This window comes from Chinchilla lanigera, unplaced genomic scaffold, assembly GCF_000276665.1.
Source record: "Chinchilla lanigera isolate Chin_1 unplaced genomic scaffold, ChiLan1.0 scaffold00072, whole genome shotgun sequence".
NCBI lineage: Eukaryota > Metazoa > Chordata > Mammalia > Rodentia > Chinchillidae > Chinchilla > Chinchilla lanigera.
In genome coordinates this window covers 2,709,407-2,724,251 of record NW_004955473.1, presented here as the reverse complement: position 1 = coordinate 2,724,251, position 14,845 = coordinate 2,709,407, and the positions used below count along the sequence as shown (strand labels likewise).

Sequence of the window (14,845 nt, the reverse complement as noted above, 5' to 3'; positions counted from 1 at the left end):
GGAAGTCTGAAATTAACCTGGGCACTTAGCAATATTGGGTGTCAAAACATCAATCAAACAAAAAGGATCGGAGATGTCACTCAATGCCAGAGTGCTTGCCTAGCATGTGTGAGGGTCTGGGTTTAATCTTCAATAGTGCATAAACACAAAAAGCCCAAAAACACAGAGACTGAAAGAATCTCAGTTTGACAGTCTAAAAACCCCAGGTTAGGCCATGAGTAAAGTGACTATTTTATTTACCGAAAGATTTTGCCAAATAAATTGTGCTGAATTTTCTTAATTTAGTATTTCACAATTAAATTATACTGCTTAATGTTTCCTGAAATCATCTGTACAAAGACATTTCCCAGCCCACAGATTTGTATTTCAGGCACTTTTTGCCTATAGGCCAAATTATATACATTCATTTTTACCCATTTTTTATAATTTTTGATTTATTTGAATTTTTGAGTTATTCAATTGGATTAAATATTTTACTTTAGGACATATTTAAGTTTTCCCCCACGTGTGCCAAAATAGTAGCTAAGGAAATATGTGAATATTTAACTTTTGTTTAAATATCCTCTGTAATGCACACTACTGTTTTTTTTTTTTGTTGTTTTTGTTTTTCTCCGGTACCGGGAACCGAACTCACGACCTTGCACTTGCCAGGCAGGCGCTTTGCCGCTGAGCTAAATCTCCAGCCCCTGCACACTACTGTTTTGATAAAAAGTAATAACTATCAATTACGAGAGAGACTTACACATTAGCAAGTCTAGAACAAGAAGCAATACACGAAATCAAAGCAACCAACTTCAGTAATACAGATGTCTATTTTATTAAAAAAGTTACAAACAGGTGGACTGCAGGGTCGTTTTACAAAATGACAAGAATGAAATCTATCGGAAAAAATTTACTTTTACAAATCTTTATAGGTAATTGTTCAATGTTTGTACTTGTTATTTGAGATTTTGACCGTTCACTGATAAAGTTACAGTACATTAGATCCATGATAACAGGTTACGTGATTTTATTTGCAGAGCCCTACTGCAGTGATTTGAACAACTCCTAAACAGATGCCATAGTAAAGACAAGACATATATTGCATTTAATATTAATTTATTATTCTAGTAGGCAACATGCAATCTATTGAGGAAGCTAAAATAACTTTTGGTCCCTTTTCTTAAAATGTGCTGGAGAAACCATTTTCAAAATCACTTTCCCCTGATTCCTGCGATCCTAAGTGAATTCAAGTTAAATTTGCTGCTGAGGTCAATGACAATGAACACTGTAATAGAGAGAGACGGGGAGGGGGGAGAGACAACAATATTCCTAGGAAAGGAACACTTTCAAAAAATCAGTAATCTTCGGAAAACTTAATTGTGAATTACTTGATTCCTTTAGAATTTCACAAAGCTAAAAAGGTGACACACAATCACTTAACCTACCTTGAAATGAGTGCTTGGTTTACGTTGGGTATTAAAGTGCAAACTTAAGTATGCATTTGAAGCAGTTTATAAATAAGGAACAATGTTTCGATTGCCTTTATCTTTTCAATCTCACCATAAAGTTCAAAATTCAAGAGTAAGAGTTCATTTTGAGGGAATCTGATCAGGAATCAAATGCAACACGATTTAAAAAAAGGAAATCAAAGTTTACTCCATTTCTATTCAATCATTAATGGTGACCAATAAAGCACATGAATGTAGGTATCACTTTATTTGAACATCACACACAATATAAATTCCAAAACTGCCACACCCTTCCATAAGCCATCACTGCATATATTAGAGCTTTCCTTGACAAAGTTATTGAGCTATTATTATAGGTCAAAAGCATAGTTTTGGTTTTTTGTTTTACTTTACTTAGAAGCATGTTCAAATGACTAAAGCTGGGCTCCTAAATTCGAGAACTTTGGTGCAGTAGGTGAGCTGCGGTTACTAACTTCTGCAAATTAAAAGCACAAATAAAATCAAATAAAAACCTGACAGCAAAATACTGTCAACCTTACACAATGGAAAAATCATTGCTAGGAAAAGCACTCACTGTCATGATGCTGAAACTGAACCAAAAGATTACTCTTTATAAGTTTCCTTTCTGTTTCTAGACCTGTGTTACTGTTAAAATGTTCAAGTATTCAGACAAAATGTGCTGATTAGGTAAACAACATGGAAGGCAATGGCTATTAGAATGCACATTTGCAAAAATAAAAAAATAGCCCAGAGACTTGGTGCTATCTTCCCTCCTGTTACACAGATTTTGTCTCTACTACGAACATGCTTCTTGAGAAATAACTAAAAAGCAAGTGTGATAGTGCAAGAAAACTTTAACAAATATTGCTTTAAACTATTATTCAGAAAGATAAATATTAAGAACTAGAAAGTGTATATGATTTTACTTGAATTCAATTTTACATGTGCAGAAGTCTACTAGATGTCAATTACAAGCCTGACAGGCAAAGCTGAGCTATCTCTGTTTAGGTACACAATTAATTTACCATGGATACAATATCCCTTTTCAAAAGCATTACTAAGTAGGTCATAACTAAATTTAGAACTTCACAGAAAGGAAAATGTTACTGCCGCAATTCAATGCTGTAAATGAGATTAACACATGTGAAAACCTAATGGAATCAAACACTTAACTCTTCAACTAAGTACAGTGGATTTCCAATATCAATTGTAACTTTCAGAACATGTTAATTACAAAAACACCACAAACCGGACTCGAGGAAAGGGATATTCCATCCATACAGGTAAAATGTGATCTTTAGTTTCTTTTTACAACACTGCCACACGTAAACAAAGTCTCAAAATATTAACCAACCATTTGAAGGAGAAAGATTTTACAAATAGGATGAAGCACTGGTACGAGGTAATATACAGAAGTAACCATTTGTTTAAGGCTCAATTTTTTTCTCCATTATAACTTTCTTTTAAAAGGCATTGAGTAGGTAATACTGAGTTTGAGTGTTTAATAAATACAAGTTGAGAAACTGATTAAAGACATCAATTAAAATATTAAAAATTAATCCTTGCATATTAACCATCAATAAGAACTTAGAAAGCTATAAAAGGACTGATTGATAAAGAACAGATTTTAAACGTATGGTAAACGTGCTAAGCATTCCTGTGTAAGGTCATTGGATCGTGAAGGCCAAAGACCTTAAGCACTTAATTAGATGTATGGCAACATGCTGTAATAGAGACAGGTTTACCAAGGCTCAGTTCTGCAACCCAGGTTGTAAAGTTCTCCAAAGCAGCATCTGTGCAAATTTCCTCTGAGTTTTATCTGCAATTAAGATAAACACATCATAAAAATGTAGAAATATAAATTACAACTGCAAAAAATAACAGACAACAGACCCGTGCAGAAGTGGTGACAAACGTAAGAACCCTAAGGTAGAATTTCATCGTGTTCTCCATCCGTCTGGGTGAAAACATGATTTTCTGTGATGCTGGAAAGCCACTGAACAGTAGCAGCACAGCAACGATGCAATGGATACAATATGCCACGCCTGTGTAACCACTCTAGCTTGTTTTAAAAGGATTCCACTTTTTACCTATACTTACGTAATTTTAAAAATGTTCATACTGGTTTGAATAATCTTACAGTTTAAAAGCTGTGGCAAACAGTGTCCCTAACTTGAACTTGATCTTTTCATACTTTATCTGTATTAGAATTAAATCCAAGGTAATTAGGAGCTACCTTGACAGTATGTTAGATTTTCCAAAATCTAGTTTTTCTGGAATTTAAAAATAAAAGATGCGACTTCATCAGTTTAGATATTGAGCACCTACAAGCTGCCCTGGTTTGGCTAGATGCCTCTCCACAGCAGTTCACAGTGCACATTTCCCACTCTGGTCTGCCTTGTTTAGATATAGGAACTTCTGTGATTGGGATTCCTCTGACTCTGCTCTTGTAGCTGATAGATTTCTGCCCTTCCATTTAATACTGGGGGAAAAAAATCTATCATTCCTATAGACACAACGTCCTTCAGCTGTGCTGAATCACCGAATAGCTTCTAGGGGAATGGAATTATGTTTGCTTTTTAATGTGGGAGATAAAAAATGTTATCATAAAGCCAGAAACAAAAGAATAGCAACTATGAAACAATGCCAGGCAAAACCAGCAGAAGATCTCTAGGGGCTGTACCAATCTTTATAAATGCATAATTTTAATTTCATTTGACAACTACACTTCTATAGTATTCAAAGATCCTGAGAGAACATTTTACTAGTAGCTATATCATAAACATGGTACATTTTAAGGAGCACAGCTCTGCTCATTATTGAAATTCAGCCACCTAAATATATTTGAAAAAAAAGTTTTCCTCTTGAGAAACTATCAAACATTTTTTGTAATTAAAATTAAGATTTTCGGCATTAAAGTTAATTGTTAATTAGGACATGGATTATTTAAGCTTGGGCAAATCTAGCTTTCTCACTATTAAAACAGTGATGAAAATACTTTCCTCACAGGAAATGCTCTTGTAAATATCATATAAGGTAATATGTGAGAGTACTTTATAAAATGACTATTTGGATGTCAGGTATTATTTTCATTTCCCAAATATTTTATACACTTCTATAGGATTTTCTTTTTTTTTTTTTGCACCGGATATTGAACTCAGGACCGTGAGCTTGCCAGGCACGCAGTGGGCTGTTGAGCTATCTCCCCAGCCTTATACACTTTTAGAAGGCCTAGGACCTTTGTGGAAGTTTTTCCAGCTTAGTCTAAATTTCTATACCAACTTAAACACAACAGTATTTTATTACTGCATACATGCAATTATGATGACTTTTCAGTAATTCAGAGTACATTTTCTTCAATTCATTCGGATAAGTTTCCTATACATTTTATTCTACATTTCTTCCAAATAACCATAAAAAGCTTGAAATTTTCAAATATGTTTGTTTCCTAAATATGAAGGCTTATAAAATGTGATGATTTCATAGTTTAGGCATTCTCTGAAATCAAATAAGAAAGTAGTTATGATTCATATCGTGCCAAAATAAACATTAGTATAAACCAGTACACTAACCCTAACCTACAGAAAATAAAAGAATATATATATCCATAGCTCCCATTCTCCCAGACAACCCAGTTCACCTTTGTCCCATCCACATTTCACCACACTCCAGTGAAATCAAGAGAGAATCTCTGGATCCAGACTGAATAATATTAGCACTTGGTATACTTTTAAACAAAGTATCAATACAGGCCATTTTCCAAGAGAATAAGGAATTATAATTCTCTCCAGTAATCCTGAATCAAAAGTTTGCATTAAGCAAAAAGGCTAGTGTCTCTCATATTAGAATTTTAGAGAACATAAAATGTAAACATTCTTGTTCCATGGAGACAGCAAAATTTTCAGTATATTAATACTCTCACTCATTTAGAAAAATAACCCAGAAATTTTAAAAGTAGCTGATCAAATTAGTACTTTTTATTTCACAGGATACCACATCCACACACACTGCAAAGTTATTGCTTGCTGCCCATGAGACAGGGGCAGACAAGTTAATCTTGTTTTCACTCTCAAGTTTCCAGCAAGATACCTCCAAAAAAATCTTAATTCTGGAAGATTCTACTCAAACTCTTGTTTAACTTCTTGGTTTCACTTTTTTTTCTAATAAAAAACATTAACAGTACAAAATAAACAATAGCCCAAACTTTTTCCTCAGTAAATTATGAATTACAGTCTCCCAAGTGGGTAAATCGGTATACAAGAGTGCCAAACACAGAACTGAAAGAACAAAGATCATTATTTATGTCAGCCCGAAGAAAAAGGGAGATTCTTGATTCAAGAATAACACATCATTTCAGGAGGCAGTAGAATGCCTGGGATGTTAACAACAGTTCCTAAAAGGCTTGGCAGTTTATGAATGTCTTTTTAGCTTAACTTGTTTTACCATTTCTAAATACAATGATACTTAGTAGCATTCTTTCTCTAAATCAATGTGCAATCAGAGTTACTTATTCTTTTTCTTGTTTTAGACACACGATATTGGAAGGATTTAAGCAAAGGAAGTTTTAAAAAATATACAAGGTTAAAAATTCTATTATCTGATAGAGGTTACATTTTTGTTAAATGTCTTCAGTTTTGTTTCTCTGTCCTAATGTGCATGATACTTATGAAACTGACTGGGAGAGGAAAGGAAGACTAGCTCATCAAAAGTGCTCCCTATCATCCACTACAAATACACAGAACGTGAATGGAGGCGAATCCTTTCCGTGAATGGAGGTGCATCCACACTTCAATGAAAACATACATGCTAAAAGTCTGTGGTGAACCTAGGTAGAAAGGAAGAACTTTGCTATTTTTCTTATATCTTAGACCGAAAATCTCCAAATATTAAATTACTATTAATTCAATTCTGAGATTCCAAACATTGTGACAAGGTCCAGTGATGATAAACAGCGGTGTGCCCCCAGTGAGAAGATTCTGGCTTCTAACTGTGATTCAGACCAAGTAGAAAAGTACTACTCCCATCAAGTCCACACTGAACTTTTTGAATGTGGTATTCCAAGTATTGTGGCTAGTCAAATGAATTGGGGAGTATGTTTTTGATTAGGTAAGTTCTTCCAACAGCAGACAGGACTTTAATTTTTCCTAGTGACATTATCTTCTGAACTGTAGAGTTGCACTGAGAAGAAATCCCACAAGGAGACTCTCTCCTGTAGGATGGCTAGAACATTTCCTTGGTGGCAATTCTCCAGCCTCATGATACAGTTTTTGTTAATTCTACTGATGGTTCATTCTAAGCCAGAGAGGTAATGGGGTAAAGCCGAATGGCTTATATTCACTTTATTCTGCAATAAAAGTCTAATCTTGAGGTAAAAAGGAAGCAATTAAAGAGGGAACAGATATACAGAGTTGTTCTAATTATGAGACACCTCCACACCCAGAGCAGGTATAACTAGGCACCCATCCACTTTGAACAGTGAACATTTTGGGGATCAGTGAAAATCTTGCAAATGAAGGGTGGAGGAGAGGGCAAAGCAGCTCTGCTCTTCCCTTTCCACGCATACTGTAGGCCCTCAAGGCACACACGACCCCAGAGCATGCTTCTTCCTCTATCCAAGACTTCTGCTTTCCTCTGGGGGGCACCATGAAAACTGAACGTCAGAGGAGCATTTTAGTTAAGCCATTCCTCCCAACCCCACTCAAAGTGATATGCAGAATAGGGCAGGAACACAAGAATATCGAACAAAACTGCAACTTTTACAACAGAATTCCAGCCCAGTGTTTTATTGATATGATCAATGTTTAACTTGGATATGAAAATGCTAGCACATGGTAGGATTTGATATTAAGGATTTTTTTTCCTTTGTACATGCTAAACTCCCAGCATATCATATCTACAAAAAGCTGGGAAACAGACTAAGCTATTCTGATTCTACATTGTTATTTATTAAAAAACCCTCTGAAAATGCTAATCAATTCCACTGTATTTAGAAACAGTAAGTCCAGCTACAGTAAAATGGCATTCATAGATAGTCCAGCCTTTCAGGAGCCTTTGTTAACATCCCAGGCATTCCGCTGCCACGTGAAATGATGTGCTAGTCTTGAATCAAGAGTCTCCCTTTTTCTTCAGGCTGACATATATAATGAACTGGGGCAGACATAAATAATGATCTTTGTTCTTTCAGTTTGCTTCCTGGTGTTTGGTACTCTTATGCACCATTTACTCCACTTGAGAAAACCCATTCCATAATAAGTAAGGAAAATGGTATAAAATCTTGCAGGAGACCTTCAGTCTGAGGTGAAAAACACTCCCCACCCCATTTTCCTTTTTTATACCTTTCATCAATACTGGAATGACATGTAGGAATCTTTTAAAAATCATCATTTAAAAGTTCTATTTGACAGAGGCTACACTGAATTGTCACATGGAAGGGATAATTTTAATCACCTCCTCCCTTCCTTTCAAAAATGGACAGAATATTTTAGGGTATCGTACTTCTTTGAATTCCATCTGTTTGGAAATAACTCTACCGCCTCTCAGTCCCTCAAATCCTACCCATTCTTTTTTTGTTTGTTTGTTTTTGTTTTTCTCCGGTACTGGGAACCGAACTCACGACCTTGCGCTTGCCAGGCAGGCACTTTGCCACTGAGCTAAATCCCCAGCCCCGCTACCCATTCTTTAAGAACTGAATCAAACACTACCACAACCTAGCTCCTCTAACTCAGTGCTTCTTAACCAGAAGGGATTCTTCAAATGCCCCATGGACCATTTGGCAATTTCTGGAGATACTCTTGTTCGTCACAACCAGAGGAAGGGGAATATTATCAGTATCTAGTGGGTAGAAGCCAAGGATGCCACTAAACATCTAATGATGCATAAGAGCACCAGACAACGGAACCCAGAATGTTAAGAAACTGCTCTCTCTCTTTTCTCTGAATCCCCACAGCACTGTGATTTGCCGGTTTCATAGTATGAGATTATCCATCCCTTCTCAATAATATACCGAAAGAGCAAACCGCCAATTATACCGATATGGAGAAGCTAGGATACAGTGAATAACAGATGGCATTTACCACACTGAATGGAGTTCAGCTATGCTGCTGCTACACACTAAAAGATGTCCTGCAAAGTGCTTGATGGCATCCCCACAGGTCAGTAAAAAAAATCGTGACTATGGCTGTGTAAAAAGATTCTAGCCATGCTTCCAAACTTACGCTAACATGACTGGCAGTGGGAGGGTAAAAGGTGAGGGAACCGTCCTGGAAGCCATGCAGACAAACAGGTGTTGGGCAAGCAACCAGTGACCCAAATTAGGGTGTTAAGAAATAAATGTGAGGACTTATCAAGAGCAATTCCTAGAGTATTAATAAATTTTCCCTCTCAGTTAAACAAAACCAATTAACAACAATCACAGTCCTTCTCCCTTAAGTTCTATTATTTCTAACTTAAGACAAAGTACTTTTCTAATTACAAAGGAGAAACATCTCTCAAATTACTTCTATCTGTCAAAGTTTTATCTTCAATCTTAGATTGGGACTGACAGTTCCATGACTCATAAGCTACAAAATTTAAAACCCGTATCCTATTACTTTTGTGTGTGTGTGCTAGTGCGGGTAGAATGCAGGGCCTTTACACTAACCTATACCCCAACGTTTTTTAAAAAAAATTTGAGACAGGGTCTCCCTAAGTTGTTATCCAGGCTGGGTTCAAACTTGCAATCTTCCTAACTCAGCCTCTCAGAGTGCTGGGATTACAGGTGCCCCTATGTCTGGATCATTGCTTATTTTTTTTAGGTAAATATTGAGGCAAGGACAACCACAAACTTTATTAGCCTCAGATTACAGATTCCCAGACATCTTATTTCAATCTTATTTGATGTCAGAAAAAAACCCTTTATCTAATGTACTGTACTTTGTTCTAAAAGATCCTGATTAGGAAGTGCACTTCAATAGTTTCAAAATTCAGCTCATTAGGTATTTCATTTCAAGATCCACACCTTCACTCATGTACTCTGCTTACACAAAAAGACCAAGCAAAAAACCACATGGGTATTTCATCATGACCATAAATATGAGTAACTAATGTTACTGATTTCTAATTTTTAGTTGGCATTTTTTTGGAGGGTTTGTTTCGCTTTTGCAGATGTGTTCTCACTACATTGCTCAGGCTAGCCTCAAACCGGTAATCCTCCTGCTTCAGCCTCCTGAGTATGTGGGATTACAGCCCACACCACCATGGCCAGCCTGGTTTTCACTATAATAATCAATAAAAAATGAAATATAAAAAAACTATACTTGAGATATAAGAAAAACTATATATGCATATCTACAGACTACCCAAAATGACTTACAAAATAATTCAGATCACAAAAAGCTGCAAAATAAAATGAACTCAGAAATAATGTCAAACAAAAAAGCCTAAAAATAGTTTTAGAAATTATCCATTTGCCAACGAAAGTGACAGTTGGCCTCTATATGTATGAAGCTAATTTTATTCGTTTGACTTCCTACTACAGTGTACACTAATGAGAGAAAGAAAACTGGGAACGTTTTGTGGAATTTGGTTAATTTTCATAAAGACGATAAAACTAAAACAAACAGTATATATTGAAGTCAACTGCCCATTTAAAAGTGTCAGAAAAAAACAACATCATGATAAAGATGCAAGAAATTGCATGCAACTTGTTCAAACCTGAACCTGGTTTACAATTCACAAAGGGAGATTACAGAAGCAAGAATACGAAACTCAATCACCTACATAGGCCTGCCCCCTCCTCAAACAACTATGTTGCAAGTGCAACAATATCAACTAAACAAGCTGACCTATAGCGAAAGTCTGAAGAGTAACTTCATAAAATAATATACGCAGCTACACATAAAAAAAATGAGTTTTCATCATATGCTAGCACGCTAAAGGATGAGTAAAAGCATTTTGAATAAAGCATTGTTTTCATCTTTCGTTTTCAAAGATAACACTACCTGACAGGAGACCTTGTCTGAAAAGATAAATTAGGGAAGGTTTGTCTTTTCTCCAGGGAGCAAGTATAAGCTGGACCTTTGATTAGGAATCATCTCTGCGATCTGAAATGCCTGTTGCCATTTGCAACTCTGCCTCCTAGACTCGAGGTCAGCCTGGGCTCAGAAAGATCAATTTCACTCCAGATATTGTCAAGCTATTCTGGCATTTGTTGTGGTTTCGCAGCCATCCACAATATTGGTTGTTTTATCTTATTATGTAAGTGTTACTAAGTGAGACTATTTGCTCAGTTACAATCTAAAGGATCATGATATAAATAAAATAATCTCAGTTTAAATGCTCAGTAAATTTTATATAACCTTACTTTTTCAAAACTTATCCTTTAAAAAACTAAGTTAACAATAGAAGGTTTATTATTAATCCATTGTTTATTAATTGGGATAGTTTAACACATCACAGGTGATTTAATCAGCTTCTCATGTGGATGATATATTCATAATGAAGTCAAGGTACATTATGGCATTGTAATTTGTTATTATCAGAGGTCACTCAATTCCCTTCAGTGCAAGGTACAGATGAACTTGATTAAATAATCATCCCGTTAAATCAAGCACTTGGGTGATTAGTAAACTGGTGATTTCAATTATAGCAACTCTCTTGCCAAGGATATATAAAGGCATAAAAGCCTAGGGAAAAAATTAAAAACTAAACATCTTCTGAAATTTTTCAGTGTTTTCCTGTGCATTTTGGATGCTCAGCAAAAATGAAGAAAATGTGTATTATGTTTTTTGTTTTTTTTTTTTTTTTTTTTTTGGTTTTTCTCCGGTACCAGGAACCGTGTATTATGTTTTTATTCCCCCCAAAATATTATTAGTAAAGAAGAAAAAATGATGGTAAGTCACTTAAAAAAATTGGTGATGAGAATGTACGCAGTTTCTTACCTTTGTTTTGTTTATGCACATTTTTTATATATTCAGCATTGAATGTTGACTATTTTATGCTGAGGAAAATATTATAAACATAAACTTATAGTAGCAACATACATATGAATATTAACCAGCTTTTTGCCAAAATTGATCAAAAACAAAACACTACGTGACTTATCACAGTTCCCATCAACAACTAACCTGCTCGGTATGGCCATGATTGAGGTTATCTTTTTTACTGGACAACACATGTTGTACAACACTGATCTTGCTTCTCGGGCAGGGATGAATAGTTCATTTGCCTGACGATCTCAGCAAAAAGTTCATCTACCATTGATTTACTTTTTGCTGATGTCTCCATGAAAGGACACCCCCATTCTTGAGCCAGAGCTCTGCCTTCTGAAGACATAACCTCTCTTTCTGGTTCCAGATCCACTTTGTTTCCCACTAGGATTAGTGGGACTTTTTCATATCTCTTCACTCTGACAATCTGATCTCTCATCGGCTTGATATCCTATTCAAATAATCACAAAGAGAAAGAAAAAAATTATGTGTTTGCATAACCACAGCAGAAGTATAACAATATTACAAAAAGGGATGACAAAAAGTCATCCCTTAGTGATTATATAAAGCCGAATCCACAATCACACACCCAAATAAAGAACAGATCATTATTATTTTTTCCAGTGAAGAAGGAACTGGATAATTTCCACAAGCTCTACCTGCTGGTTTTGTGTCAGAATTATAAAACATAGGCTGCCCACTAACCTTAAAACTCATATGATCACTTTCCCCACCCTTAGTCTACACTCGTTAAAAAAATCAAGTTCCAAAATATGATTAATATATTCGTACATAAGGACTTTTGGCCATCATCCTAAACCTGCCTGTTTGTCATTGTTCCTTGTAACACCTGTTATCCAAGCACAGGATTGCAGCATCTATGCATTCCTGGCCATTTAGCAAGAGAGCCCGAGAGAAAGTGTTTTAGGTGGGTATAAAAAAACACTTTATAAGATTTAGAAGACTAGCTTTAAAAACAGATTAATACACACTTAAATTTTTCATTTAAAATTGAAAAGTATGTCTTTATCTCCATAAAATTAAACACTTTAAAATACACTAAAAATTATAGTAGCAAATCACCTATCAGGAAGGATAATACAAGAGGAGTCTGGGTGGGAAGTCATACTTGCCTCTATGTTTGTTTTTTCTAATTGACTTATTCCCCTCATGTATTACATTTTTTAAGTAATCACAAAAGATAAGAACCTTAGCAATTCTTCAGTAGCATTCATTTTGGGAGGGGAAAAAGTACCAACTTAAGGCAACATTACAGAATTAATCCTAGCATTACAATTTTGTGGGTTTTTTAATAATTTAAGATTTTCCTTAAATATAAAATCTGTATTTAACTTGAATAGTTGTGGCAAACATATGAAAAACAAGGGCCCATGAGAACTTATAAGAAATATACAGTAGTTTGATTTTTGCAAAATTTGGTTTGATCACGTGTCAATTCAGTCTTCTAGGTTAAGCTGCTTTTATGATTGTCCTTATTGAAACACAAGTTCAGCTGAGAATCCAAACTTACTGCACGTGGGCTCAAATGAGTCTAAATCTGTTGAAATAATGCGATAGTTTTATCCCTCTATGTTCATAACAGAAGTGGATATAATGGAAATCTTATGAAACACCCTCCAAAAGACTCCCAGCCTCAAGAGAGTCAGCTGATAGAAGAACAAATCCCTTAGGATCCTTAGAAAATGTCTGTCAAATATCACCGTCAGTACTTTGGTGGTTTCTGTGGAAAAATGCTTTTATGACATTTTGCTTTCGAATTTAAGCCTATACATAAAATGAACTTTAGTTTGGTCTTGTTAGCTTTGATTTGCTTTCTCAAAACTTAGTACCTTAAAAAACAATCTTTGAGGTTGCTATATAAAGTTACTGGAAAATTTTACCATAGTACTTTAACTCAAAATATTAAAGAATGTGAAATTAGCACATTTCATTGGCTAAAGCACTTAAGATCTCTCAGGTAAGCAACATTAAGTGCATACTTTTAAATGCAGAAAAAAATATCCATTTCCTAAATCAATGGAGGTCAATATAATGGGTCAATATAAGGTTATTTATTTTCAAGGAATAGCAGCGTTTATTGCATCTCTTAAAATAACATTAAACCTTTAGTCTGTCTCCCAGTAAAGGACAGGACAGATTTTCCAAAGAAACTGGACCAGATCCACTATGGTCACACTGTCAGGGTACACTCGCTCAGTGTTTCCAAACCCACATATTTTCTATGAAATATAGGTGATGACACCAGAAACAATTTGGATCAACTGCAGAACAGGGGAATCAGTTTTGATTTTTGTTGGTTATTAATTCCAGGCACCAGTCTTTTCATTGAGAAACTCCCCTTTCTACTACAAGCCCCAAGTTAGTCAGTAAAATGCCTGGAAGGCAGGTCTCCAGTTCATCTTGCAGCACCAAGATTTACAATTGTAGCTGAGAAACTTGGGAGAGAAAAGAGAGGGGGAGGGAGAGGGGACGCAGACACTGGTCTTATCTATACAAGAGATAATGAGCTCCCAATAATTTTCCTTTCAGAGTGTTCTATTTACCCGAGATTATCTGTTAAATGCTGTTTTGTTGAGTAGGTTAATCAATACTTGTTGAATTGAATAAGCAACTTCACAAGGTTACGTTCCAGGCTACATTTGCGCGACTGACCTATTTCGTTTTCACTTTTCTTTTCCTTAAATACGACTTTAAAATATTTGTTGGCGCTTGCTGCTTTAGTCCCCTCAATAGAAACAACCCAATACTTTTCCATGCGCAACCTAAAAAATGTGCCATGTCTAACTTTCAAAAGCAAAACACAGTCATTAACGCGCGGTTCAAGCAAATCAGAAGTAGGATCACCACACCCCCTCCTAACAAATTACAAGACTTAGTTTGGTTACCTGGAAAGACTGTTGATTAACCAGACTATAAACCAGGATGAAACCTTGGCCGTTTTTGATGTAGAGGTCTCTCATGGAGGCAAACTGCTCAGTTCCTGCGGTGTCCAGAATTTCCAGCACGGAGGGGGAAGAGTCCACTTCGATCTCTTTGCGGTAGAAGTCTTCAATGGTGGGGTCATATTTCTCAATGAAAGTCCCGGTGACAAACTGCACAGTCAGGGCAGATTTGCCAACCCCTCCGCTCCCTAACACCACTACCTTGTATTCCCTCATGAGTCTCACCTTCAGCAACTCCTACCAGAGGGGGCGAAAATAACACCCCGCTAGCTGCGCTGCGGCTAGGCAAGGCGGAAGGTGGGCGGAAATCTGCGAACTGGGGAGGAGAGTGCAGAGCAGCAGGGCCGGCCGGGGAAGAAGAGGAAGTTATGGGCGGGGAGGGGAAAGAGCGAAGTGTCGGGGTGGGTGGGGAAGGGACGGTAAGGCCCTTCCTATAGGAACCGAAGCCCAGGCAGGGGGCGTGGGG

General features: G+C 36.2%; 1 protein-coding gene and 1 long non-coding RNA gene across 3 annotated transcripts in view; one reads left to right on the top strand and one right to left on the bottom strand.

Moving 5' to 3' along the window:
• The window catches only part of LOC106150347, an 80,440-nt gene extending 69,269 nt beyond the window's left edge, over positions 1 to 11,171 (top strand). The window contains exons 4-5 of one of the 2 annotated variants that reach the window (XR_001237110.1): positions 8,398 to 8,602; positions 10,486 to 11,171. This is a non-coding gene — a long non-coding RNA (uncharacterized LOC106150347). Of the gene's footprint in view, positions 1 to 8,397; positions 9,090 to 10,485 lie in introns of those variants that run through there. The other variant, XR_001237111.1, reaches the window with a different exon arrangement.
• Positions 799 to 14,845, bottom strand: Rap2c (RAP2C, member of RAS oncogene family; the record flags this gene model as incomplete). Its single annotated transcript, XM_005401215.2, is given in 3 exon segments — positions 799 to 3,270; positions 11,555 to 11,867; positions 14,323 to 14,845. Coding segments are annotated over 2 exon segments (552 nt in total). The 3' UTR covers positions 799 to 3,270; positions 11,555 to 11,588.